Consider the following 26,444-nt stretch of genomic DNA (forward strand, 5'->3'; position numbering starts at 1 on the left):
GTACTTCCTGTTGGTGTAGAACAAGGAAAACAGCAAAGAACCCGTATTTTATAGTCAAAACATTTATAGGGACGGTTAACCTGTTTTATTTTCTCACACACCAAGCCATATGAAATATTGCAGTGGGCAACTTGTTTTGTTTGATTGATATAATCGTTAAAGCTCATGTCAGGCTTGCCCACAGCCCTACAGTCAATATCTTCTGGATGTTTACAGATCTCTATCCCATTTCCTGTTATTTGTTCATATGTCTCAATGTCATTCCCTCCTCCTGTATCAGGATTATACACATTAAACCACTCAGACCAGTGACATATAACACATGGTGACGTAGTCTCAAAAACCGCTGATGAAGTTGTTGGACTACCACTATTTAGTGTAGTTAAAGGTGTGGAACTGATGGGTGGTTTGGGTGTTTGTGTAGTAGATTCTACCGCTGTTGTTGATTCAGTAAATTTAGTTGTGGTATTGATTGGGGTTTTTGATGTAGTTTTAATTGTAGTTGTGTATTGAGTTAATACTGTAGAAGTTGATTGTGTCTTTGAGACTGGGGTTGGGGTTGAGGTTGAGCAGGGTTGCTGAAATTCTATCACAGTGGTGTTTATGCAGATTGCGTAGTAACACATTCCCATGCCATCTGTAACATTGTAAATGGTGTCATTGTGACCATATTCTGTTCCATTATAGAAACAGCATCCTGTTAGACACAAAACAACATAATCCTTAGTTAATCAAGACCCTTAAAATACATAGGGAAAAGATAATTTGCACCTTTATATTGTTGTAAAAACAAATACTTTTTTTTCTTTTTTCATTTTTGCTTACCGGGTCTTTGAGAACAGTTTAGTTTGGCATTTTCATCACAGATGCTGTCAAAGGAATAGTTATTTTTTTAAAAAATATTATTATATAATCTGAATAATAATAATAGTTCTTTTTCAGTAATTTAAAGGGGGTGGGATAACCACCCACAGATTTAGTACTATGTCAGGGATACATACCATTTCTGACAGGGATTGTCAGATGGGATCTCCTCTCCAGGATTGTACTGGAATCCACCAACATTGCATGTAAGATTACATGCCTCCACACAGATATTATTTCTCTCATCAAAAATAGGCTTGTCCTCTGGGCATTTTGGATAGCATCCTGCACAATCATTGCACATATAATTTATGTTACTAAATTGTGGTCCCCAAACTTGACAACCATGTAAAAATAGGCCCAGAAATATACAATATCTACATATCTTACTCAATATTTGATCATGTAAACCAGTGTACTTGGATGATAACTCACCCTCCAGGTAAGGTACAGTGTTATTGCAGATACCCTCCGGGTTGAGACAGGTTTTGTAGCAAAGTGTATGACAAGGACTGTAATGCCATGTGCAGTTATCTGGACCATTGTAGTAGTCACAGTACACAGCTGATTTGGAAAAATTGACATAAGAACGAACATGTACATGCAAATTAAACAAGATGACATCACAGAATTCACCATATCACATTACAAGGGATTACAGGAAGATTGACAGCTGTGTACTGGAATAGAAGATGCTTACGGCAGGTCTTAGGTGTTCTCCAGTGCACACATACCCCTGCCTCAATGCATGCTTGAGCATAAGCTGCCAAAGCTGTGCATAAGCACTCACAATCTCCACCTGTGTCACATGCACATGTGTCCTTCTTACAGTTCTCGTAGAATGGGTTCGGATCCACCTGTGTGAATATAAATTTCCATTCTTAAAAATATAATGGGGGACTTTTGTATATCACATTATGCAGGGTTTTAACTTCAGTTATAGAATCAAAAGGGCTTCCAACTGTACCAGGCTGTGGCAATCTTTGAATGTATCTTCATTTATGGTGTTACACTCCCTTTTTGCCCATGCAACTCGATTGGGAGTCTCAAGGCATGGTTCAGAGTCTTGTTCTGCATCAGGGCAAGTGCTTAACACTTTCCAGCTGTCCACAAACTCTAATTTATTTGTGGTTTGCAACTTGCCTTGAGTAGTAAAGTCATCTTTTACATTTCTATTGAAATCTCCACAAAGGCCACAAACCTCTCCCTGTGAAAACACAAGGCATATTAGTTCAAGCAACTGCAAGATTCAGAATCCCCAACTGAAATGCTTTCTCTGTTATAATTACTGTAAATTATGCATGACCCTGTTGGATAACAAGTAGGATAACTAGAGAATTTACTGTTGATTTGTAAGGACACTAGTGCTGCAACAACACCTTCAATTCAAGTGGAATTGTCAGTGTGGACTTAATGTTTGTTCACTAAAAGAAAGCTAAAACTGGTTGTTCACAGTATATGCAACAGTGGAAACAATTGTGGCTTATGCCTTAACTCAACTCACCATGTGCTGAGGCTGCAGAATGATGCGGACAGTGGTTTTGAAGTCCCACACAACTGTCAGTCCTATGTCAGCATCAATGACAAGGTTCATAGTAACATTTCTTTGTTTGTACTTTATCAGTGGACCACTTCCAATATCATATGCTTTTACAGTGCCTTCAGAAAGCTCAAGCCTAGTTCTCTGCGTGTGGGATAAAAGTTAGAGAGAAAAAATGAACTACTTATCTAACCCCAACATATTGCATGATAGATATTATTGTCATGAAACCCCTCATTCAGCACAGGTCAGTTCTCCCCAAAAATTAGAAAAATGCAAAAACTAATAATACTTCAATAAAAATGAACAGTAATTATTTTGCACTTCCGTTTTGTGACACTGGAGGTGCAATAATGACACTTAAAAAAAAAATATGAGCGTTGTCATTGTACTGCATCATGTGCAACACTTATATTAACATTGCTGTACATTAAAGGGATATTCAGGGGTCAAAACAAGTTCAGATCAATCGACAGCCTTTGATGTTGATTACCACAAATGATGACCCTTTAAAACACCTTTAAATGCTGAATGTGAAATGTAGTGTTGCATTTTGCAATATGTTTTGCTAAATATAAATTCATAGTGCATTGAATAAGAAACCTCTGCCTTACCCCCAAAAGGATCCCAACAGCCTTTGAACACGTGGTTCCTGTTGTTCCACAAGGGATATTCTCAGTGATCACGTGAAAACTGCCAGTTTTATTTCCACACTTGTCCTGAAAAACAAGTGAGCGTTGCTTTAGAAACAACAACAGCAATAAAAGCATACACTATTTCATCCTCCTGAATAAAGTGGTTTATTTTCATTGAAATGTCTCTAACCAAATGCTGTTGTGTTATGTTGAATGTGTACCATTTATAGTACATACCTGAATGGCTATATAACTGCAGTCTCCCCTGAAGCCGAATCTTCGTTGATCAAATGTTTGATAATGTCCACTACCATATATATTGCAGATGCCTAGACACTTTTTGTCTGTACATGACCATTTTCCCCATTTGCAAGTGCTGTTAACATGGAGTAATATAGCAAGTAGACTTAACTCTAGTGTGTTAGACTGGAGAAATGTAACATTGTTAAACATATTTATACATAGATATGTATAAACTATATGCACTAAATATACCTGAAAATCTTAAACTAACAAACACAAAAATACATTTAAAGAAGAAAAAAAAATGGAAATAAAAACTATACAAAATTTCATAATAAACTATAATAACCCACAGTATAATAGATCATAAAAAGCAAATTAGTGTACTTCTTTACTTCTCAGCGGTTATATGGTAATGTAACTTTAACGTAAGATATTATTAGCAATGAATTTGATTGGTACACACCATTTATTGCAGTCCATGGGTATTTCACTCCCTGCTGCATAAATCTGTCCATTGTGTGGACATGGACATTCATGCGATTTAACACAATGCCCTTTGCCATCATCCAGTAGACCAGCAGGACACTGGCACCCAGATTCACAGTCCAGCGAGAACTGGAAAGAGGGTGAGAAAGAGCATTATTAACAAATACAAGCAAAATGCTCTTACACTTACAAAAAATAAAAAATATCACCAGCAGGACCAAGCAATAGAGAGACTGGAAACTACGGACTCACACAATCAACTTCCTGTTGCAAACAAGTGCCTGCACACTCCAGTCCATGTTCATCTGGGCCTGCTGTACTGCAGTTGAAGAAAACCTTTGGATGGGAACATTCTGCAAAAGATATCATCACAGATGCTGCACTCAAAACATGTCTCCATTCACTAGAAATAGAATAGTTGAATAACCACAGGAATCGAAACACGAGGATTCAAAATTCACTTTTGATGTATGACTGTGTGTAATGTTGTAGAACAAAACAGTAATGTCCCTTCAAGAGACCTTATTTTGCCCTTGAATAAAAAACATAGAAAATTCCCCCCCAAAAAACCCAAATGCTCAAAAATGCTAATTTTCTTCACAATTTGATGACAATAAACTGTTGAAGCAGTGGTATTGTAGTCTATGAGTGCACCTATATATTGAGCCGTCATGCTAATGTGAGACCTCGGTTTGAGTCAGGTTATGTTCCCATTCTTGTCCCACCTCTCTGACCCCTTCATTTCCTGTCTATAATAAACAGAACAGCTCTGTTGATCACGAAGTATCAAAAAGCCTTGGTTAGTTTTATTGTGTAAACATCATCTCTGACTGAATAACTCCATTCTGTATAAGCTTGTTTATGGATTTTTTTGTAGGATCTGTGTCCAGCATTGATCATGGTAGCCCATGTATAGCAACACTAACCTCATTCAATGTTTGCAATAGCCTAAAATAATTTTTCATACCCAGATGATGAGCTTTCGATGACCGACAGTGGAACTTTCCATTTATGCAAACACTGGAAAGAGAAACAAGATCAGATTCTTAGGTTTAAATTCATGGTTTGTTAAATGCACAGAAGTTAACCATGTCTGCCAACATCGGATTGTGAAAAATAGTATTTTTATTATTTATTTTAATTATGATTTTTTTCTTTCATCTGTACTTCTTGTCTTTATGACTTTATGAAATATTAATATTTGTTTGATTCTCTAGAAATTCTCTAGAATGAGATTTTCCCTCCCTCTAATAGCCTACCATCTGCAATTAACTAGCAAGTAAAAAATCTTGATTCATGGCTGTGATGTAACTAAAGCCTACTGGTTATACAGTATAAAAATACAAATGAGCCCTTCGACATGTCCAGCCCAAACTTCCTGTTTCAATAGGAAATACACTCACTGAGCACTTTATTATGAACACTATATTATTCATGTATAGGGCCTCCCTTTGCTCTCAAAACAGCCTCAATTCTTCGTTTCCTTGGAGATTCTGGCCTATGTTAACATTATTGCATCATGTAATTTCTGTGGATTCAGCTGCACATTCAAGCTGCGAATTTCCCATTCTACCACATCCTAAAAGTGTTCTATTGGATTCAGATCTGTTGATTGGGAAGGCCTCTAAAGGACAGTGAACTCATTGTCATGTCCATGAAACCAGTTTGAGACAACTCTTGTTTTGTATCATGCTTGAAGTAGCCATTAGAAGATGGGTAAATTGTGGCCATGAATGGATGCACATGGTCAGCAGCAATTCACGCAGGCTGTGGCATATATCAATGATTGATTGGTATTAACAGGCTAAAAGTGTGCCAAGAAAACATTCCCAACACCATTACACCACCACCAGCCTGGACTGTTGACACAAGGAAGGTTGGGTCCATGGATTCATGCAGCCTCAGCTTTCTGTTCTTGGCTGACAGAAGTGGTCTTCTGCTGTTGTAGCCTACCCACCTCAATGTTCGACATGTTGTGCATTCTGAGATGCTATTCTGCTCACTAAAATTGTACAGAGTGATTATCTGAGTTACCATAGCCTTTCTGTCATCTCGAACCAGCCTGGCTATTCTCTGCTTACCTCTATCATCATGAAGGCATTTCTGTCCACAGAAATGTCGTTTTTGGCACCATTCTGAGTCAACTCTTCAGACTGTTGTGTTTGAAAATCCCAGGAGATCAGCAGTTACAGAAATACTCAAATCAGCCCATCTGGTACCAACAATGAGGCCACAGTCGAAATCACTGAAATTGCATTTGACATTCTGATGGTGGATGTGAACATTAACTGAAGCTTCTGACCCATATCTGCATAATTGTATGCATTGCACTGCTGCCACACGATTGGATGATTAAATATTGCATGAATACGTAGGTGTGCAGGTCTTCTTAATAAAGTGCTCATAGAGTGTATGTCAACACAGGAAACAAAACTGCACTAGTCACGCCATTCCATGATGTCTTTAAATTCTTATCACTACTGAAAAACACTAACATTATTATCCACTTACCAGTGTTCATCCTTAAGGCTAATAGACCTGCCGGGATGGATTTTCTGCCCATTGTGAAAACAAGGACATTGTTTCATAGGTACACACAGTCCATTCTCATCCTGGTAGAGTCCATCTGGACATGCACATCCATCCACAGGTACAAAGTCAATGTTGCAGCCTTTATGCTCAGAGCTGAGAGAAAGACAGGTACGCTGGCAGCTCTGCAGCTGATAGTAGTAGTTTTGTGTTGCTGGGCAGTTCTCGGAGTACTTCTCTATGTGTATCAGATAGAAAGAGATGTGTTTTAAAGGAATAGTTAACAAAAATACACAAAATTAACATGTTTTAAAATGTTGTATATCTTCAGGAAATTTCGTAAGACTTCGAATATACCGCACAAGTCGTATGGACTAGTTTTATGGCACTTTCTGCTGTTGTATTTTAGTTTTGTTTTTTGCCGTTTTGAGACTTTGATATCCTTTAAAAGTGCATGTAGCAAAACAACATTTACTAAGCATAAATATGAAATAAATATGAACCCACACCCCACTTAGAAGGACCCTACCAGTGGCAGAGCTAGGGGGTGGCCACCCCACTGGCCACCCCACTTGCAATTGCTGTTTAGTAATTTTTTTGGAAATTTTTTGGCACAATTTAGTTCTTTAGAACTATTATCTCTGTGCAAATAGTTGGCGACATGTGCGCCAAAACCTCTCCGACACATGTCGCCAAACCTCTCTGTCCCGGGTGTCATTTTATCCATTCACCCAACAACCTCCCCCCACCCCCGCAGTCCGACTATATAAAAATGCTTCCTGAACATTTCTGTGCCACCACAGACTGATCGCTTGCCCCTGCCTGGTCACCCTTTTGAAAAACTCCTGGCTCTGCCCCTAGAACCTACTGCTAAAATCTGAGGCAAATGATTGGTTAAAATTAATAATATTCCAGGACATAAGATGTTAGATCTAATAACATTTCCTACTTGTGTAAATCATGTAAGCAGCATACATAGAGCACCTAAGTCTTCTAACTTAGATGATGTGCCTTGCGAAATAATGTCATTTAAAGTGTCATTTGCAGCCATCTTACCGCACACTGCTTGACGCCAGCCTTTGAGAAATATTGCTTTAGCCGCACAGTCCCGGGCGTATGAGGAAAATACCGCACACATACAGTCTTCACTCTTCTCACAGGTACAGCTAGAGTATTTGCATCTCTGAAAGCATAGACATACTATAAACCTTTTCAAGTTATGTCCATTGCCTATTGTGGGTGTAGGGGTAAACTGCATTGGATTTGGGATATTTCAAGTTTTAATTGATTGCCTTTTTCTGTAATTGGAAAGGCTGCCTACAATTCAAAGTTTTAGAAAATGCTACATTTGATTTTGTTTCAGACCATACTTTGTAGTAGCTTTCTGGATTGACACTAGCATGACATCTGGCAAAGGGGCTCTTCTTGTCCTTCATCTTGGAACACCAATGCTCAGCAAAGTGCCCTGAAGACATCATAAAATATGGTATTACAAGCAAAAGCATCAGATTATAAACTCATTAGTGAATTGATCAAATGAAAATAAAATAGATTGAAACTTAGTTTCATCAAGTAATTTAGTGTTTGTGTGTTGTGGCTGATACAGCAGCGGTCTTGGACTTTATATAGACCCCATTTTGCATTTAATAATAATAAAAATAATTTGTGTACCATTAAACATTTGTATACAGTATGTATAAACCAATAAAAAAATTAGATACTGTAAAGGGTCTGCTTTCTTTGTACAGCCATTTTGACTTTGAGAAATTAAAACTTTCTCACCGCTGTCAATGCTGTTGGAACAGGGATCGTCCATTCTCTCAGTATGGTCGTGGCAGTTAGATTGGGTCTTCCAGGTATTTGCGAAGGAAACCGCTATACCCTCCACTATACCCTGAGGGGTCTTCAGGTCATCAGACAGCACTTTGTTAAAATTTCCACAAAGACCTGCAAAACACATGAACTAGCCATCATGACCATCTTGAAAAAACATCTTAACCTTGTGCAACCCCACATCCACATGTGTGGACATGTATATTGGCTTTGCTATATGCAATGCGTTATTTAAATGAATTTAAACTGACTGAATACTGCTCACAAAACTCTAGACTGTCATTTAAGTGTTAAACTTCTGGCTCATGTGACACAACAGCATGACGTTGATTTCTGTGAAGCACTTCTATGCTAATGCAGAGCCAACACAAGTGCCTCTTGTAAGAAACCCCCCTTTTTTTCCTCCCTTTTCTGCCCAATTTGGAATTCCCAATGTGCTCTACGTCCTTGTGTTGACGTAGTGACCCTCAATCTGGGTGGCGGAGGACGAATCTCAGTTACCTCTTTGTCTGAGACCGTCAACCCTCACATCTTATCACGTGGCTCGGTGAGCGTGTTGCCGCAGAGATATAGCACGTGTGGATGCTTCACGGCATCCACGCACAACTCACCTCAGGCCCTACTGAGAGCGAACCACAGTAGGAGGTTACCCCCATTTGACTCTACCCTCCCTAGCAACTGGGCCAATTTGGCAGAGGTGGGGACAAGTCACACATGGTCAAGTCCAAGCAAGTCTCAAGTCTTAACCATCTAGTCTCGAGTCAAGTCTCAAGTCGCAGTTCAGATAAATCAAGCAAGTCAAGTCAAGTCAAGGGTTCACCCTAAGCAAGTCAAGTCAAGTCCTGATAAGTTTCAAGTAAAGTCAAGTCACACTACTAAAATAAATAGAGGTACATTTTTTCGATACATATTTATTTTTGCACAGAAAAGATGAACTTGTATACATATATTATTTATCTTATTTATTATACATTTGCTACATATTAATCATATGCATATCTGTGCTACATTAATATCTGAAAATAAAATAAAATTGTGTTGTTTACACAAAACGTTCAGACATTAACATTACCTGTAAACATTAAAAAAAAATATTTTCGTATGCACAAACATTCTTTACATTTTAAAAAATAATGTCATTTAAGGAAAATCAATTTGCAAAACCACATTTATGTGACCAATTGTAAATGGAATCGTTTTGATAAATCAGAATCAGCTATCCGATCTGAGAAAACGCATGAAGTGGCCAGGTGTAACGTTAAACATAGGGTTGCCAACCACAACAGTTTTCTGTAGCCTTGTGCGAACTTATTCAATAGAATTAGACTTCTAGAATGTTCTTTCAAGTGCAAAAAAATATATTTTTTTTAATTTAGTAGTTTTTCTTATCATAGCCAACAAATGTCTTCGGAAACTCCTTTTCCTCGATTTAATGAAGCCTATATATATCAGCCGTGTATATATCTATGCTGCATATATCTATGCCATCTGGCTCGCTCATAGGCTGTGCTGCGGCAACTGAACAGCCAATGGCGCGAGCGCGGGTCAGAGCCCGCCAAGGGGGCGCCAAGTCCCCGAATTTTGCATTAAAGCAGGTCTTCGTTCATTCATAGTCTGTCTGACATATATATTAGAATAGAAGCTATGTGTCTGTCATGGATTTGCACTGAATTGATACTCAAAAATACGGAACAAAGTGCGTTCCGTATCAGTTCAATACGGAACAAGACTTTGATGTGTCAAATACGGAACGATTCCGTATTATACGGAACGGTTGGCAACCCTAGTTAAACAGCCCCTTAGAAATGTTTAGGTGCGTGCTAGTGATCACATCGGCGCCTCGTTAGCCTGTCATGCAGTAACGTTATGCGCAATGCTTTATAGTTTCCACACGCAGTCCACAAACTTGAAAATGCGCACATTTAATACATACATTATAACCTACATGTAATATTGAGCTGCCCGCTCATTTTAAGACGCCAATCAACATTAAAAAATTCAGGCTACGCCACTGTTACGTATAGTCAAATTCCCCAATAAGTTACATCTATTTACGAAACGTAACAGTATAATGATAATGCCATGGTCACATTTCTAATAAGAAAAAAACATAATATGCCATCAAGGCCAAATTATGACAAACAGAAAAGATTAAATCATTACATTAGTAATCGTTATAACGTAGATCTTAGTGAAACTGACTATAAAGAGATTACTTTCTTACCTTTCCTTGTGGTTCTTCTTGATATGTCGAACGAAATTTGACGTTGTGGTTGTCGTGTCGGATATTCGTGCCTTGCATATTTTGCAACTGGCAAATCTTTTTTTATAGGCACGGTCCAGTTCAAAGTCTGTATAGCCAAACGAGACAATTTGTGGAGCTCGACTACTGTCTGCCATGTTTGGCGCGGTTTGAATTGAGCAGCGTTAAAGGCACAGATGCCGATAGTGATGCTGACGTCACAATATATATATTTTTAATTAATTGTATTGCTGTTTGTTTATTATAAGTTCAAGTCATTGTCGAGTCTTCCACTTCAAGTCAAGTCAAGTCTCAAGTAACTTGTTCTCAAGTCAAAGTCAAGTCAAGTCATTTTCGTACTTTAATCAAGCAAGTCACAAGTCCTGAAAATTGTGACTCGAGTCAGACTCGAGTCAAGTCATGTGACTCGAGTCCCCCACCTCTGCAATTTGGTAGCTTGAGACCTGGCTGGAGTCACTCAGCATGCCCTGGGATTCGAACTCATGAACTCCAGGGGTGATAGTCAGCATCTTTACCACTGAGCAACCCAGGCCCCGTGGTAAGAAACCTCTTTACGTTTTTGCATTGAAGCCTGTTTGGGTGTAAAGAGTAGCATCTCTTATTTCATTTGATATGCCGTTTTAAAAAATGTATTCATTTTTCACACATCAGCGTGTGGATAAACATGATGTCCACATATGTGGATTTTGATTTACAATACGGTTCTATTCATTAACATTAATAAATGCATTTCTATATTCACTGTTGATTTTCACATTGTGAATCAAAGGGTTCATCCAAATGCTGATAAATGTTGCTTTCAGAGGCTTTATATGGAATTAGGATGAAAATAATGTGTGTTTCAAACTGTTCTGATACCAGTGCAGACAGACACCACACTGGAGGTTAAGTCCATTCACTAAATAGGGAGCAAGGGAGCATCCTATAGCTCTCTATGCAGCTAAGTGCATTCAATCCAAACCTCCAATCAAAGGTTCAGTTTCAGGCTGCAGATGATGTTTGGACTACTCAACATGTTTGGCAGACATGGGACAATAGTAATCTGTACATAGATTCAGTATATTTTATCATGGTTGGCAGTGATTAGATGAGGCTAGCCATTTTTTTAATCAGAACTAATTATGCTGATTTCTGATGTCAAGTCTATAATGTCTCAAAAACATTAATAACCAACACTCATTGAAACAAACAATTTGATAGTTTTTTTGCTCATTTAATAGCTGCTACTAGTTACAAATCAAAATGGGAAATGGAAATTGCACACAGCAGTATTGCTCGGGTCTCAGGAGGTTAAACATGGTCAAGCATGTTTGGCTGGTCTGTTTTGATGGTTTTAGAGTTGTTTGGGCACTTAAGCAAACCACCCAAGGCTGGTTTAGGCTGTATTTTACAGTAGGGGATGGATTAATTGAATCCTGCTACGTAACCCAAATGCTTGACGTTTATACTGTTTCTTGTTTGGTTAGGACAGAGTTCTCACCACAAGTCTTGCCCTGGAAGCTTTGATCCATAGTGATGTACACTTGCATAATGGGTACCAGCTGTACCTGCACCTGCAGCCCCAATGTGGTCTGGAGTATGATGTGAAACGATGAGGGCATGAACACCTTGAAGTCAGCTAGGAGACAAAAAATCAAAGCATTTTGCAAAACCCTTCACGAAAAAATGTCAAGGTCTTCACAATCAATCATTTATTACATTTTAGGACATTGGCTTTTAATCATGAAGAAATAAATATCTTTCTCTTTCTCTCTCTTTTACCTGTGCTGTAAGGAAGTGGCACTTCAGCATTGTGTTGTACCATGCCATCATGTCTGATGAGCAGAGGCTGAAGAAGAAAGATACAGAAGCATTTTATGTGGGTCGAGAAGTTTGTTGAACATTTTAGCACGAAATATTTTCATAAGCACACTGTTTGATATATGTATGTATATTGTTCAAAAGTTTTAGGCACATGTGAAAAATGTTGCATAGTGACAATGTCTTCAAAACTAATGACATAAATAGTTTTCATTTATCACTTAATTCCATACAAAGTCCAGTAAACATAAAAAAGCTTAACCGATATTTGGTGTGACCACCTTTGAAACAGCATCAATTCTCCTGGGTACACCTGGACACAGTTTTTCTTGGTTGTTGGCAGATAGGATGTTCCAAGCTTCTTGGAGAATTTTCCACAGTTCTTCTATCTATTTAGGCTGTCGCAACTGCTTCTGTCTCTTTATGTATGTCTCAGACTGACACCATCTTCAGTGGGGGGCCATCTGTTGCAGGGCTCCCTGTTCTTCTATTCTAATCTTTTCTATTTGCAAAAGTAATGTTTGGGAGTCGAACAGTTATATTTCCTATTGACACACTAAAGCTGAAGAAAATGAACATTTGCTGATAATGTACTCACCCTCAGGCCATCCAAGAGTCCAAAACACATATTTAGGGTGCATCAAAATAATCCACATGACTCCATTCGACAAATAAATGTTTTCTGAACTAAGAGGTAACCAAGGCTTTCAAGAGAGCCCCCTAGTGTCACTACATCGACACAACGTCGAGTGAGTGACAGAAGGGGAACTGTGGTGAATTCTCTAAGAAGCTTGGAACATCCTATCTGCCAACAACCAAGAAAAACTGTGTCCAGGTGTATCTAGGAGAATTGTGGGCTGATTTAAAGGCAAAGGTGGTCACACCAAATATTGATTTAGCTTTTTTTTAATGTTTACTGGACTTTGTATGACATTAAGTGATAAATGAAAACTATCTATGTCATTATTTTTTGAATACATCGTCTTCATGTTCTTCTTCTTTGAATTTTATTTGCAAAGGGATTGTTGAAATCTAAAATGGATGTTTCCTACATACAATAAAAGCAGAATACATAATATTACTGTTTGAAGACAAATAATTTTGTGAAAAATATAAAGCGCCTAAGACTTTTGCACAGTACTGTAAATAATTAGCTGATTATCGTGTTGTTGTTGTGGAAGTATTGGCATGTACATACATTTGTCTTATTGTTGTCAAGCAGCACCACTATAGCTTTCAAGCAGGTGTCGGTTTTCTGAGTAAAACAAGGTGCAATCTGACCTAATATGATAAACTTTGAGTCTTCACAGTCCTGGAAAAATAGTGGAATATGTTTAGGTGCAGCTGGCGATCTCCATAATGAGCAATGTAAAACAACAGCATAATTTCAAATGCAGATGCTTCAACAGTTACAGAATTGAATTAGTAATTAACATTTGCCTACTTTGGAGAGAACATAGGTGCAGTCTCCATGGAAAGTGTATTCTTTCCCATCATAGGTGGTAAAGTGAGATCCTTCCTCTACGGCGCACAGGCCAGGGCTGGGTAGAATCGTACAATTCCAGTCCCCCTCCACACATATGCTGATTTACATACAAATACAAACATACACAGTAAATAAACTCCTTCAGGTCTACCGGTGAAATGAAATAAAATACTGTACTTTTCAGCTACTCTATGCAATATAAATTGTAAGAACCCCCATTTAGCCTCATTTAGGTCTTTCAGACACAATTAAAATCTAATTAATATTTTTTTCTTCTATGCGTTGCATGCATCAGAAATCTCAATAGTCTGAATTCATAGAATGTGGTGGGGTAGTCTACTGTAAAACAAAAAACAGTAGACAGATGTTGGAATGGACATAAATGGAATCCATTCTAAAAGATACTATGAAAATATGAGTGAAATGAGTGAAATGTATTGTGTTACCATTCCATGTCATCCTTAAGGAGGACTTCTCCTGATTTGTAGTTTTTGTCATGTTTGCACAGGCACTGTTCCACTGGGATGCAGCCCTTGTTTGAGATGTCATCGAACACAGTTCCTACAACAGATAATATTCATCCAAATACACAAACATAAATACACAGTTTACTTTGTGTAGTTCTTTATTTAAAATAACACATAAATGCTGTATATGTGGGACTAGGATTCAATAATGGTATGAATTTGGTACCGACCTTGTGGGCAGAAGCAGCCGTCAATGTTGTGTTCCTCACACACTATGTTAGTTCCTTTGTTTGAGCATGTAGCCATACAGGGGGAGCCACTTTCAGAATGTACCATATTTAAAGGGCATTTCACAGCTGTAAATAAATATGTCACAATGACTTTTTACAATTTAGAACAGAAATGTTAATTTTTAATTGTATAATTATCATTAAAATTATTGCAGTTATTTAGATTTTTCTATTAGGGCTCAATAATTATCATATTTTTTTAAAATAAATAAAATAATTCACAGATTCAGATTCACTTTATTAGCCATTTGCAGTATAAAACCACATTGGAAAAAGAAAATGTGCAAGAAGCTCAAGGTGCAACGTCAACACATAAAAGGACATAACATAAAACAGACAAGCAAATGCCACATAGAACTCAATAATAAAACACCGTACAATAAAATCCATACATTGATTTAAAGTGCCTGATTTAAAGTGCTTTGTTTAAAGTGATCACAGCTTGGGGAAAGAAACTGTTTAAATGACGATCAGTGGAACATTTGACAGAGCGATACCTTCTCCCTGAGGGAAGCATCTCGAAGAAGGCCCTTGCAGGATGGCCTAAATCATCATCATTAACAATTTTTAAAGCTCGATCTAAAAGTCTAGCTTTATATGTAACCTCCAGAAGCGGCAAAGTGCAGCCAATAGTCCCGCTGGCTGAACAAACCACTTTGTTCAAAGCCTTCTTCTCTTTCAAGGTGAGATTACCAAACCACACAGTAATACAACTAGTTAGAACACTCTCAATTACACAGTAGTAAAAATTCAGAAGAATCTTAGTATTTTGGGTGAACTCTCGAAGCCTACGTAAAAAGAAAAGGCGCTGTCTCGCTTTCTTAGCAATGTTAGTTGTATTAGAGCTCCAGTTCAAATCATGAGAGAGAGTCACACCCAAAAATTTACATTTCTCAATAATCTGCACATTTGAATCATCGATAGTAATAGGCACCTGATTCCTATTGTGACCAAAATCAATAACAAGTTCACACGTTTTTGAAGTGTTCAAAAGCAAGTTGTATTCCTTACTCCGTTGAACAACCTTCTCCACCTCCTTACGATAATGAGATTCATCGTTTAAACTGATCAGCCCAATGATTGTTGTATCATCTGCATATTTGATTATCACATTATTAGCATTGGATGCTTCAAGGTCATGAGTATACAATGTGAACAATAGGGGGCTCAAGATACACCCCTGTGGTGAACCAGTGCTAACATACAGCTCATCTGAAATGCAACCATTGATTTTGACCCTTTGTGGTCGACTAGTAAGAAAATTTAAAATCCATTTACAAATGGCATCATCGAGTCCTAGACATTTCAGTTTGTGAAAGAGCTTTGTAGGGACCATTGAATTAAAAGCCGAACTATAGTCTATAAATAGCATTCTAGCATATGATTTATGTACATCTAGATGCTTATAGACAGAGTTTAAAGCAAAGGAAATGGCGTCCTCAACACTTCTGTTTTTCTTATATGCAAATTGTAGTGGGTCCACAGACACAGGGATTTGATCTTTGATAAAATCCAACAACAACCGCTCAAAGGTTTTCATCAGGACAGATGTGAGGGACACTGGCCGATAGTCATTCAGACTCGTCACAGGTGTCTTCTTGGGCACTGGAATTATAAATTATCTTTTCTTTTAAAGCTAACTGGAACAGTACACCTCACCAGTGACATGTTGAAAAGATCAGTCAGAACAGGACTAAGTTGCTCGGAGCACAGTTTAAGGACACGAGGAGGAATACCGTCCGGTCCAGGTGCCTTCCTCACCTTTGTCCTGGACAAGATCCTTTGAACGTCCTCTTGAATGATGGTAAAACTCTGCTCATTACAAGCAGGAAAAACAACAGGTTCAACATTCCCAATCTCAAAACGACAATAAAACTTATTTAGTTTGTTTGACAAGGATGGATCAACATTGGGACTGGATCCTCCTCTAGGTTTCCAAGCGGTGATAGAATTTAACCCTCGCCACATACGTCGTGGGTCCGCCTCCATGAAATGTCCCTCTATCTTAGCTCCATAGGCTCGTTTAGCAGCTTTAATTGACCGCTCCAAAGAATATCTGGACAACTTATAAGCAGCAGCGTTACCAGATTTAAAAGCCACGGCCCGCTGTTGTATTTTCTTATTCACATCACCATTGTACCACGGGTTCTGACTAGCATACTGTTTTGTTACCTTTTTTGGAACACAGCAATCAATGCAGAAATCAATATACCCAGTCACTGCATCACAATACTCATCCAAATTTTCTGAACGGAACACAGACTAATCAGTAGCATCAAAGCATCCTTGTAGTTTCACTTCACTCTCCTTCGTCCAGCACTGAACAATACATGACGAAGGTTTTAATTGTTTACTCCTCTGTATATATGTAGGAAGAAGTAACACAGAGGAGTGATCTGATTTTCCAAAGGCTGGTCTGAGACTAGATTGATAAGCAGATTTTACATTACTGTAACAGTGATCCAGGATATGTGCTCCCCTAGTTGGATGTTTAACATGCTGATAGTAGTTGGGAAAAGCAGTTTTAAAATTACTCTTATTAAAATCACCAGCTACTATAACCACAGCATTAACATGGGAGTTATCAAATTTGTGTACAATGTCACTTAATTCCCGCAAGGCAACAGAAATGTCCGCCCGCGGATGTATGTAAACACCACACAGGAACATTACCGAAAACTCCCGTGGGAGATAATTGCTATTTTAGCAACATATTGTTACATCAGAACAATACATTTATATTTTTAATTTAAAATTTCTTAAAGAAAAAATATATATAAATAATTAAATAATACTGTTACTGTCCAAATATATATTAACTATACTCTAACAATAGAAACTATACATTTTTACACTTCTTTAGAAAGTTGTACTGACATTAATGACACAAAATTAAACTTCCTTATTATGTGGTGAAAAAATATTTGAAAAACATTTTGGTAACAATTTATAATAAGTACACGGTTATAAAGTATTTGTAAAGCATTAGTTGATAGTTAATTGATCATTTATAATTCAGTGTTCCTGCATTATTAATACATTAATAATCTACATATAAATAGTATGTTATTTGTTTATATTCACTGTAGAAAATTATTTATTATTGTTTAATAAGTTAAATATACTATTTTGATCATGTTTTTTTTATCATTAGTAAACAACTTGTTAATCATACCTAACTGATGTATTTTATTTGACGCAAACCGGTGGTAAAGAAGTTTTTCTGAGAACATTAATTAAGCATAAATTCATAGTTTATAAAGATATCAAATTTGATGATCACCCTACAGATACTCAACTGACTATAAGTGACTTATCAACTGACTTGCTATAGCTAGTAAACAGTGTTTCAACAAACATTCAGTAGACTTTCAATAGCCTGTATAACAGCAAAATATGAGCTAATCAACTGACTTGCTATAGCTAGTAAACAGTGTTTCAAGAAACATTCAGTAGACTTAAGTGTTACCCAAATATGTAATAAATTAGATACATATTTCTGCTTTATCTTGTCTAATGTGTTTAATAATATTTTAGGAACACTTAATATTAAATCAATAAATGCTTAATAAAGGTTGCAATAAAGCACTGACTAATTGCTAACTAAGCATTTTGCATGACTTAATTTAAAGTGAGAGCTATATATGCCTAATTAAACATTTATTATCATGTTTCAACAGTAAGTGTAGCCAGCTGGATGAGTCCAGTGTGAGAGTTTCGACCATTTGGGCTAGTACTACGTTGTCACCATGTGTTGTACATGTGTCCTAGTATGATTATTAAATCATAACAGCCTGTGATTTCATTAAAGAAGCATCTAATTATCTTGTGCTTCACACTTCAAAGTTATGTGTGAAGCTTTTGGCCCACTAAAAACACCACATTATGACTAGGCGCGCTCTGTTAGATAGTAGAAGTGATAAACGGACACAGTGATCTATCAAAATAAAAGCTTGGTTTAAATGGCGCATGAAATTGAAGTTTTACGACTGAAATATATTACCACTGCATAGTAAAAATGCAATATTTATTTTACTAATAATAATTATACAGTCGCAGTATGCTTCGGTTCATTGTCCATCTGTACTGTGAAGCGCCGTCCAATGAGTTCTGAAGCATTTGGCTGAATATGAGCAGATAATATTGCCCGAAACACTTCAGAATTCATCCTGCTGCTTTTTTCAGCAGTCACATCATCAATAAATACAAGAGAACCACTTCCATTGGCAGCCATACATGCCCACGCCATGACACTACCACCACCATGCTTCACTGATGAGGTGGTATGCTTTGGATCATGAGCAGTTCCTTTCCTTCTCCATACTCTTCTCTTCCCATCACTCTGGTACAAGTTGATCTTTGTCTCATCTGTCCATAGGATGTTGTTCCAGAACTGTGATGGCTTTTTTAGATGTTGTTTGGCAAACTCTAATCTGGCCTTCCTGTTTTTGAGGCTCACCAATGGTTTACATCTTGTGGTGAACCCTCTGTATTCACTCTGGTGAAGTCTTCTCTTGATTGTTGACTTTGACACACATACACCTACCTCCTGGAGAGAGAACTGTTGTGAAGGGTGTTTTCTTCACCAGGGAAAGAATTCTTCGGTCATCCACCACAGTTGTTTTCCGTGGTCTTCCGTGTCTTTTGGTGTTGCTGAGCTCACCGGTGCTTTCTTTCTTTTTAAGAATGTTCCATACAGTTGATTTGGCCACACCTAATGTTTTTGCTATCTCTCTGATGGGTTTGTTTTGATTTTTCAGCCTAATGATGGCTTGCTTCACTGATAGTGACAGCTCTTTGGATCTCATATTGAGAGTTAACAGCAACAGATTCCAAATGCAAATAGCACACTTGAAATGAACTCTGGACCTTTTAACTGCTCCTTGTAAATGGGATAATGAGGGAATAACGCACACCTGGCCATGGAACAGCTGAGCAGCCAATTGTCCCATTACTTTTGGTCCCTTAAAAAGTGGGAGGCACATATACAAACTGTTGTAATTCCTACACCGTTCACCTGATTTGGATGCAAATACCCTCAAATTAAAGCTGAAAGTCTGCAGTTAAAGCACATCTTGTTCGTTTCATTTCAAATCCATTGTGGTGGTGTATAGAGCCAAAAAGATTAGAATTGTGTCGATGTCCCAATATTTATGGACCTGACTGTAACTATTATTATTATCAAGATGAGAAAAAAATCCTATCTTTTCCTTGCAAACTTAAACATTTACATTTTCTTTGAAGTAAGACAAGTTTTTATGTATTGAATATTGAATTTAGCTAATTAAAACTTGTCCCCAAAGTGACGATTTAGTTAGTTTTGTTGTCTTCATGAAGGAGGTGCTTCTTTGTCTGAATTGTGAAAGCTGAATTCTTAGCTGACCAGCATTCAAGCAGCTATTAGTGAGCAGCTATTAGGCAATTTAGGGGAAGAAAAAAAGGCAAGATAAAAGCATCTACTGTGACTTCCTCTACATCTACATCTTGCATTTCTTACCGCAGAATCGCTCTGTTCTCCAAGTGGGCGGAGTCCCTCCCGCATGAGAGCACTGGCGGGAGTATTCCGAAAAAGTCGCACAGAGTGTGTTAACATCTCTAATTTTATGAAAGCACAAATCATGCATACAGGCCGTGACATACGGCTCAGGACTCAAAACCATTGTACAAGAAGACCAGTCTTCATTCTCCAAAAGCTCTGCACAAGAATCCCGCTGTAGTGACACAGATATGGTGTATCTTTAAACTCAGAAGTCCACATTAAGTAACAACATTGGAATTCTGAGATGCTGATTAGTGGGAGTGATTTTCAATTTGATTTGAATGTAAAAATTCACCTTTAAATCCATAAGGATAGTTTCTGTGACTTACATGTTTTTCGCATTGGTCCAGCACATTTTGCTCATCATTGTTTTCAAAAGGGTTTTCACAGACATGCTCTGGATTGGGAACTCTGTGCATATTCCCAAATTCAATATGACCAACCTTTTGTTCTATATTAAATAAGATATAGATGGTTATTTATCTGATCAAGATACTTGACGGAGATTTTATTGTATATAGTAACTGAGGAATTATTCTAAATAAAATGGTATAGACAGAAATCAGGCTGTGAAAGCAACTCACCTGATTGAATAAACTCGTTATAAACTGGAATACTATTGAAATCGCCACACAGTCCACAAGTACGATTTGAATATTTGGCATCTAGCTCCACCTAAAATAAACATCACAATGTTGTTTTTAAAAGAAAAATCTTCATCATTTGGCTCTATACGTAATTTGCATACTGAATCAATATAAGTGTGAATGTGAACAGGTACAGAATTATTACCATATTCATATACAACGGTACTTATACATTGTACTCCAAAGCAACTAAAATAAATTCTCAAAAAAACATGGTAATACCATTGAACTTTTTGTTAGCATATAATGGTGAATATCACTGCAAACCTAAATTCAACAGGAGATAGGAATGCTCAGTCTATTATAATAATAATTCAAATGCAGAATTTCAGAGTTTTACACAGAATTGCCTTATATAGCAATATTCACTTGCCAAGTTTAACTGGTTTGCACAATATGCTAAATCATTCACTCTTTATCTACTACCTTGCAAGTTGGTGATGCAAGTTTTTTCATAATTTTGAAATGGTTGGCACCCATTCCTCTGTCATAAGCTACCTCTTTCAAACGAATCATACTGCAAAGTATTTATGGTATATATATACGTACACTGTATAAATTATTCACAATGTATAATGTATATAATAAAATCACATTTTATTCCACTGAATTACTTCATTACAATTACACAAGCATTTTAGCAGAATGTCTTATTACCAAAGTCCCTTATAATTCAGTGCAATCACAGAACATGATGTTAGAAGTGCAACCCTCTTCAGACATGTTGAAGAAAGAATCAACATCGGCAAGTACATTTTTATTTTCACTCACCAGACTTTTGACGACATGTAAGCAGAATGCAAATAAAAATAAAAATAAAAAAAATATTAAGCAAAACGAGAAGGGGGCCTTTTGACATATCAATAGTATTCATATATATGACTTCACACAATATAGTAAGAGGGATTGTAAATTTAATTTAAAATGTCACTTTTCATCAATTGACGCACATTTTAGCTTTTTTTAAAAAAAATCTAATTTCACATTCTATCAATTCATATGATGTCATGAAATAGCATTTGGAATACTGACACTATTTGAAATTTGTAATCAAATATTTTTAGAAAATATTCACAACCTAATGGAAACTAATAAAGAAAATGTAATTACACATATAACAATTATTTAATAATTATATTACAGAAATAATTATTTAATCATTTAATAAAAGTTAATTTATATTAAGTGCTACTATATCAAAACTACTATATTATGCTGCAAGAGCCGATTTGTTAAATTCTTTCATATTTACAGTGTTTTCTGAAGTTAAAATATTTCATAATGTATCATGCCTTTAAATAATTATATATATATACAAATTACACACTAACACTAACTACATTACTAATTGTTTTTATGTTTTTATGCACTTTACATTGAGTTTACATTGATATGCATAACAAGTGCTAAAATGGTACTGTCTCTTTAAGAGAGCCAGCAGCTCCACGAGCAAATGTTTATGGTTAAATGAGCGCAGCGCACATTAACAAGAGAAAAGTTGCACGATTGTTTTCTCCTCATCCGTGCAATGTATGATTCGAATGAATGTTTCTTGATCTCATCTTTGGACACAAAATTCACGGAACAAAGCAACAGGAATCTTTTACTTGCATAATGTGTATGACTTGCAAATATTGATTTTACAAGTTCTCAAATTCAAATCTACAAGCTTTGGAGTTTTGCAACACTTTTGCCTTCTAACAGACCTTCAACAGGCATGTTACTGGTCTGTATCAACCATGTTGTGAAAACAGTCTGTGAAAAAGTTTAACCAAAATCAGAGTTGACATGGTTTAATGCAATGTAGATGTAGTTATGGCATTTTATGGCCCAAATAAAGCAATGGTGACACCGCGATCCCCGACCCACTGCAGCCAAATAAGGTAATTTTCCTTCAGAGTGCACACTCACAAGACAACACGCAGTAATACACTAAGATGAATCCAGCTATTTATTCAGTAAAAGGATCTCAGTGCTACGCCACTAGACAGTTCAATCACTGGTGGGTGAAATCTGAATATTTACAAGCCAGTGGCTAATAACCAGGGCTGGACTGGGAAGAGAAATAGGGGGGGTTTTGTACCAAAAATATCGATGACTCATTTTGCACTCTATACATTTGTGTCCAATAAAATGCTCTCTTGAATAGGAAAGTCCCTCCCACATTACAAAAACATTGATTTGAAGCAAAAAATGTATTTGCAAATCAGACAAAAAGAAAAAGGTACAAGACTGCATATTTAACATCTTTAATGAAGTTGAAATAATGCAGACTGATGGATATGAAGCATATACCTTCAATAAACAATGTCAGAGCTCACGGTCTTTAAAGGTTTATAAGATATTTTTAATGATCAAATCCCCTATGAAAATATGAATGGTATTGACTGGATTGGGCTCTATAACCTCACCATGATTGCATCCTTTCTGTTCCAAATGACACTGATCCCCAGTTTGGAATGGAGTTTGGTGTAAATTGTATTCTCTTCCACAAGGATGCCAGATACATGGATGGGTAATGTTACACTGAATGAGAAAAAAAAAAACGAAATTACAGTATATATAATTACCGTATATATACCGTTTACAGATACTCAGGTGAGTTCACCGCTGCCTTGAGGTTAAATTAATCAAGCAATCAAATTAACTAGACTACAATTAAACAAAATCTTCACCAGAATCTTACATATGTTCGTTGATCATGACCTGGTTTGGAGTCATTTTGACAGAAACGTCATTGATGGTAACCGCCACTCTGCTGATATTTGGGTCGCTGGTGTGTTCCATTCTCTTCATGTGAACTGAGAACTGGCGACTGAGGCTTTGGCAGTCAGACACCAGGTTATACTCGCACATGCCTTGGAACTGGTAAGAGTCCCCATCGAATGTGATGAAGTGAAAGTTACCCCACATGCTGCAAATGTTGCTTACATGGTTACTATCTAGAACAGGAGGAAAAAAAAATTATACTTTGCAAATGTACACCAATGTAAGTATGAAAAATGCTATTTACAGCTTTGCTTAAGGTTTTAGGTTGTCCTAACACATATAGTGGTCTCAGAACATATTTGTACTATGTCTGATGATTTAACACTTTAATCTTATGCAATTAATTATTTAAAAAATGTATGCAAATAATCACGCTGTGTAAATTTTGTAATATAAGTATGCATTGTCATACCACTGAAGCAATTCAAGCTTGAAGCAAGTGTGTTTTTACAAGCCATTTCAGTAGGGGGCAGTTAAGCGCCTCAAAAAACCTCAAAAGCAGCGCCTCCACAGAATCTGGTCTATGTTACTTGAATTAGTGCTATTTTAGCCCATTTCTATCTTTATACTGTGGAAAGCTTTGTTTGGAAAATTTTAATAAAGCATTATATTGCTACACATTCATTTGTTTTCTTTCCTAAGCTGGAAATAAATACAGTTTGACAGAAAAAGTATATATAGTGTCAAATTTCAGCATTATCAAAAATCTGTAAATAATTGTGATTAACTACAAGAATGTATGTGATTAATTGCGAATACAATTTTTAAATGATAGAGAGCACTATTATATTTATTATAGGCCATAGATATTAAATGTATAATTATTTTAATTATTATATATAAATAATTTTTAATTATCTTTATTTGGGGACCTTTCTCAGCAAAACATTATATATGCGATTAATTAATTAATCCGCATGTCATGTAAATGTTTTATCCACTGACAGCCCTACTTTTGACATTTAAGCCACAATTAAAATGTATACATTTCATTGCATTAGCAAATAAAATATCAGTTGCAACTTTGTTTGATATTTAATTATTTAATGCAAAGTGTGGCTAAAGTGTCCAACTACTTTTTGGGGCCGCTGTATCTAGAGTTGTTATTTTTGCTTCATCACATGTGAAGAAAATGTTTATGATTTTCAATAACAAGACATGGCCATCACATTTGCTTACATTTTCATTTGTCCTAAAAACATTTGGAAGATGTACCACTGACTTTGAATGTGATTTCACAAATCGAATAAACCAACACAAGTTCATTGGCCCATCATTGAATATAGCACCTACAGGCTGCTTACTGCGGCACTGACCAGAAAAGCGAGCCATGATGAGTTACGGCAAATTTTATCAAGCTAAACTCCAAAGACACTATGAAATGAAGTATATGGACTTTTTTTTTCACTTTTCACAACTTCAACAAACTGTTTAGTAACCTGTAAAAGCAAGTTATCAATGACGTAGATAGTAACAGATTCAGGTTAAACGGTGTTGAAACTATGATCTGCACAACTGTTAGTTACAGACAGCTAGTTCCTGTTTAATCTACACTCTAAAGACACTAAAGATACTAATATTACTGCTGCTGTAATGATGATAATGTATCATTTTCCAACCCCAACATCATGCCATGTCACAAGATAAATTCAGTTTATAATTGATCATTTTTATTGAAGATTATTTTACTTAACAGACATCCTTTTTGGGGGAAGGCATGATCATTTAATACCCTAAATCTGGAATAAATCTATTGCTATAACATTTTGAATTTTAGAATCTTATTTAATGGAATCTTAAATATTTTTAAAAGCTATCAATAGGTATATTTTTTGTCAAGATCTCTCAATTACCATAATGTAAAAAAAAAAAAAGGGGACACCTAATGAAAATACAACAATTTAATTATTACATTTAGATTCAGTGTCTTCAAAAAGACATTTCGCCCAAAAAATTCTGTCATCACTTACTCACCCTCATGTCGTTCCAAACCCATATGACTTTCTTTCTACCATGGAACACAAAAGGAGATGTTAGGCAGAATGTGTATCAGTCACTGTCCACTTTCAATGCATCGTGTTCCCATACAATGACTGAATGGTGTCTGAGGTTAACATTCTGCCAAGCATCTCCCCGTGTTAATCTGGAAGAAAAGTCATTTAGATTTGTAACAACACAAGAGTGAATAAATGACAAAATGTAAAATTTCAGGTGAACTTTCCCTTTTAAGTCATTTCTCGTTGTTAACCTTATCTAATGCGTAAAGTAATACTATATAACAGACTATATTTGCACAGACTTGATCAGGTGCTAATAAAAACAACATTTAAAAAACACAAGATATAGTTACCCTCTTCTTCGTCATTTAAATTCAACGAGGTGGTTAGCTGAAAGGTAACACTTACCCCTCTTTGCATTAACCTGGAAGTCACATATAAGAGCCAACAGTAGTATGCAAACTGCAGATGTCCTCCACTCCATGTTGGGAGGAGAGAGAAGTCTACAGTTAGAGCTCCAATAATGCTTGATTTTGTATATATGCCCTTTTATATTTGCCCATTCACCTCTTTCCGCACCCTACATGACTCATTGAAAAGTTAGTACACTTTCAAAAACATGGCTTAATTCAGTTCTACATTACTTAAGTAAAATGAACAAACAAAGAGTGAATAAAATGTACTTGAAAACAGTATTGTAAAGAAAACTTTACTTAAGAATTTCTAATTAAAGACACCAAGAATTGTGTGTAGCCTTTACTTGAAAGAACATATGGTCTGTTTACTTGCAATTTCTGTGTGGAAATAGTTTTTTTCAGTGAGTGGGGGCCTTTTTTAATAATGTTTTTTAACACTTATGCACTGTTCATCATTCCAGTGGTTCCCATTCAAAAGGTGGCCTTGACCTTGAAAATGACCTTGAACTTTAAAATGTACTTTTTAAATTTTCTTATTAATATTTTCTCAAAATACTGAACCAATCCTCTAAAATATATACCGTTTGAAAGCTTAAAGTCTCAAGAATCAAACTGTTAAAATATTCAAATACATTTA

The 26,444-nt window shown here is 36.5% G+C and overlaps 1 protein-coding gene across 1 annotated transcript in view; it reads right to left on the reverse strand.

Annotated features, from left to right (window-relative positions):
- The window catches only part of LOC127638068 (mucin-2-like), a 50,929-nt gene extending 25,037 nt beyond the window's left edge, over positions 1-25,892 (reverse strand). The window contains exons 1-26 of the mRNA XM_052119403.1: positions 25,800-25,892; positions 23,312-23,567; positions 23,037-23,151; positions 20,563-20,653; positions 20,308-20,429; positions 19,937-20,150; positions 14,380-14,505; positions 14,129-14,243; positions 13,641-13,779; positions 13,395-13,508; positions 12,158-12,224; positions 11,877-12,014; positions 8,083-8,247; positions 7,671-7,765; positions 7,357-7,483; positions 6,283-6,538; positions 4,739-4,791; positions 4,024-4,124; positions 3,749-3,900; positions 3,277-3,415; positions 3,019-3,123; positions 2,369-2,548; positions 1,832-2,071; positions 1,565-1,721; positions 1,300-1,428; positions 1,002-1,149 (exon numbers count right to left, since the gene is read on the reverse strand). Of these exons, the coding sequence (XP_051975363.1) occupies positions 1,002-1,149; positions 1,300-1,428; positions 1,565-1,721; positions 1,832-2,071; positions 2,369-2,548; positions 3,019-3,123; positions 3,277-3,415; positions 3,749-3,900; positions 4,024-4,124; positions 4,739-4,791; positions 6,283-6,538; positions 7,357-7,483; positions 7,671-7,765; positions 8,083-8,247; positions 11,877-12,014; positions 12,158-12,224; positions 13,395-13,508; positions 13,641-13,779; positions 14,129-14,243; positions 14,380-14,505; positions 19,937-20,150; positions 20,308-20,429; positions 20,563-20,653; positions 23,037-23,151; positions 23,312-23,567; positions 25,800-25,875 (3,620 nt within the window). The 5' untranslated portion in view covers positions 25,876-25,892. The remainder of the gene's footprint in view (positions 1-1,001; positions 1,150-1,299; positions 1,429-1,564; positions 1,722-1,831; positions 2,072-2,368; positions 2,549-3,018; positions 3,124-3,276; positions 3,416-3,748; positions 3,901-4,023; positions 4,125-4,738; positions 4,792-6,282; positions 6,539-7,356; positions 7,484-7,670; positions 7,766-8,082; positions 8,248-11,876; positions 12,015-12,157; positions 12,225-13,394; positions 13,509-13,640; positions 13,780-14,128; positions 14,244-14,379; positions 14,506-19,936; positions 20,151-20,307; positions 20,430-20,562; positions 20,654-23,036; positions 23,152-23,311; positions 23,568-25,799) is intronic.
- Positions 25,893-26,444: the final 552 nt, after the last annotated feature.

Source organism: Xyrauchen texanus, chromosome 46, assembly GCF_025860055.1.
Source record: "Xyrauchen texanus isolate HMW12.3.18 chromosome 46, RBS_HiC_50CHRs, whole genome shotgun sequence".
NCBI lineage: Eukaryota > Metazoa > Chordata > Actinopteri > Cypriniformes > Catostomidae > Xyrauchen > Xyrauchen texanus.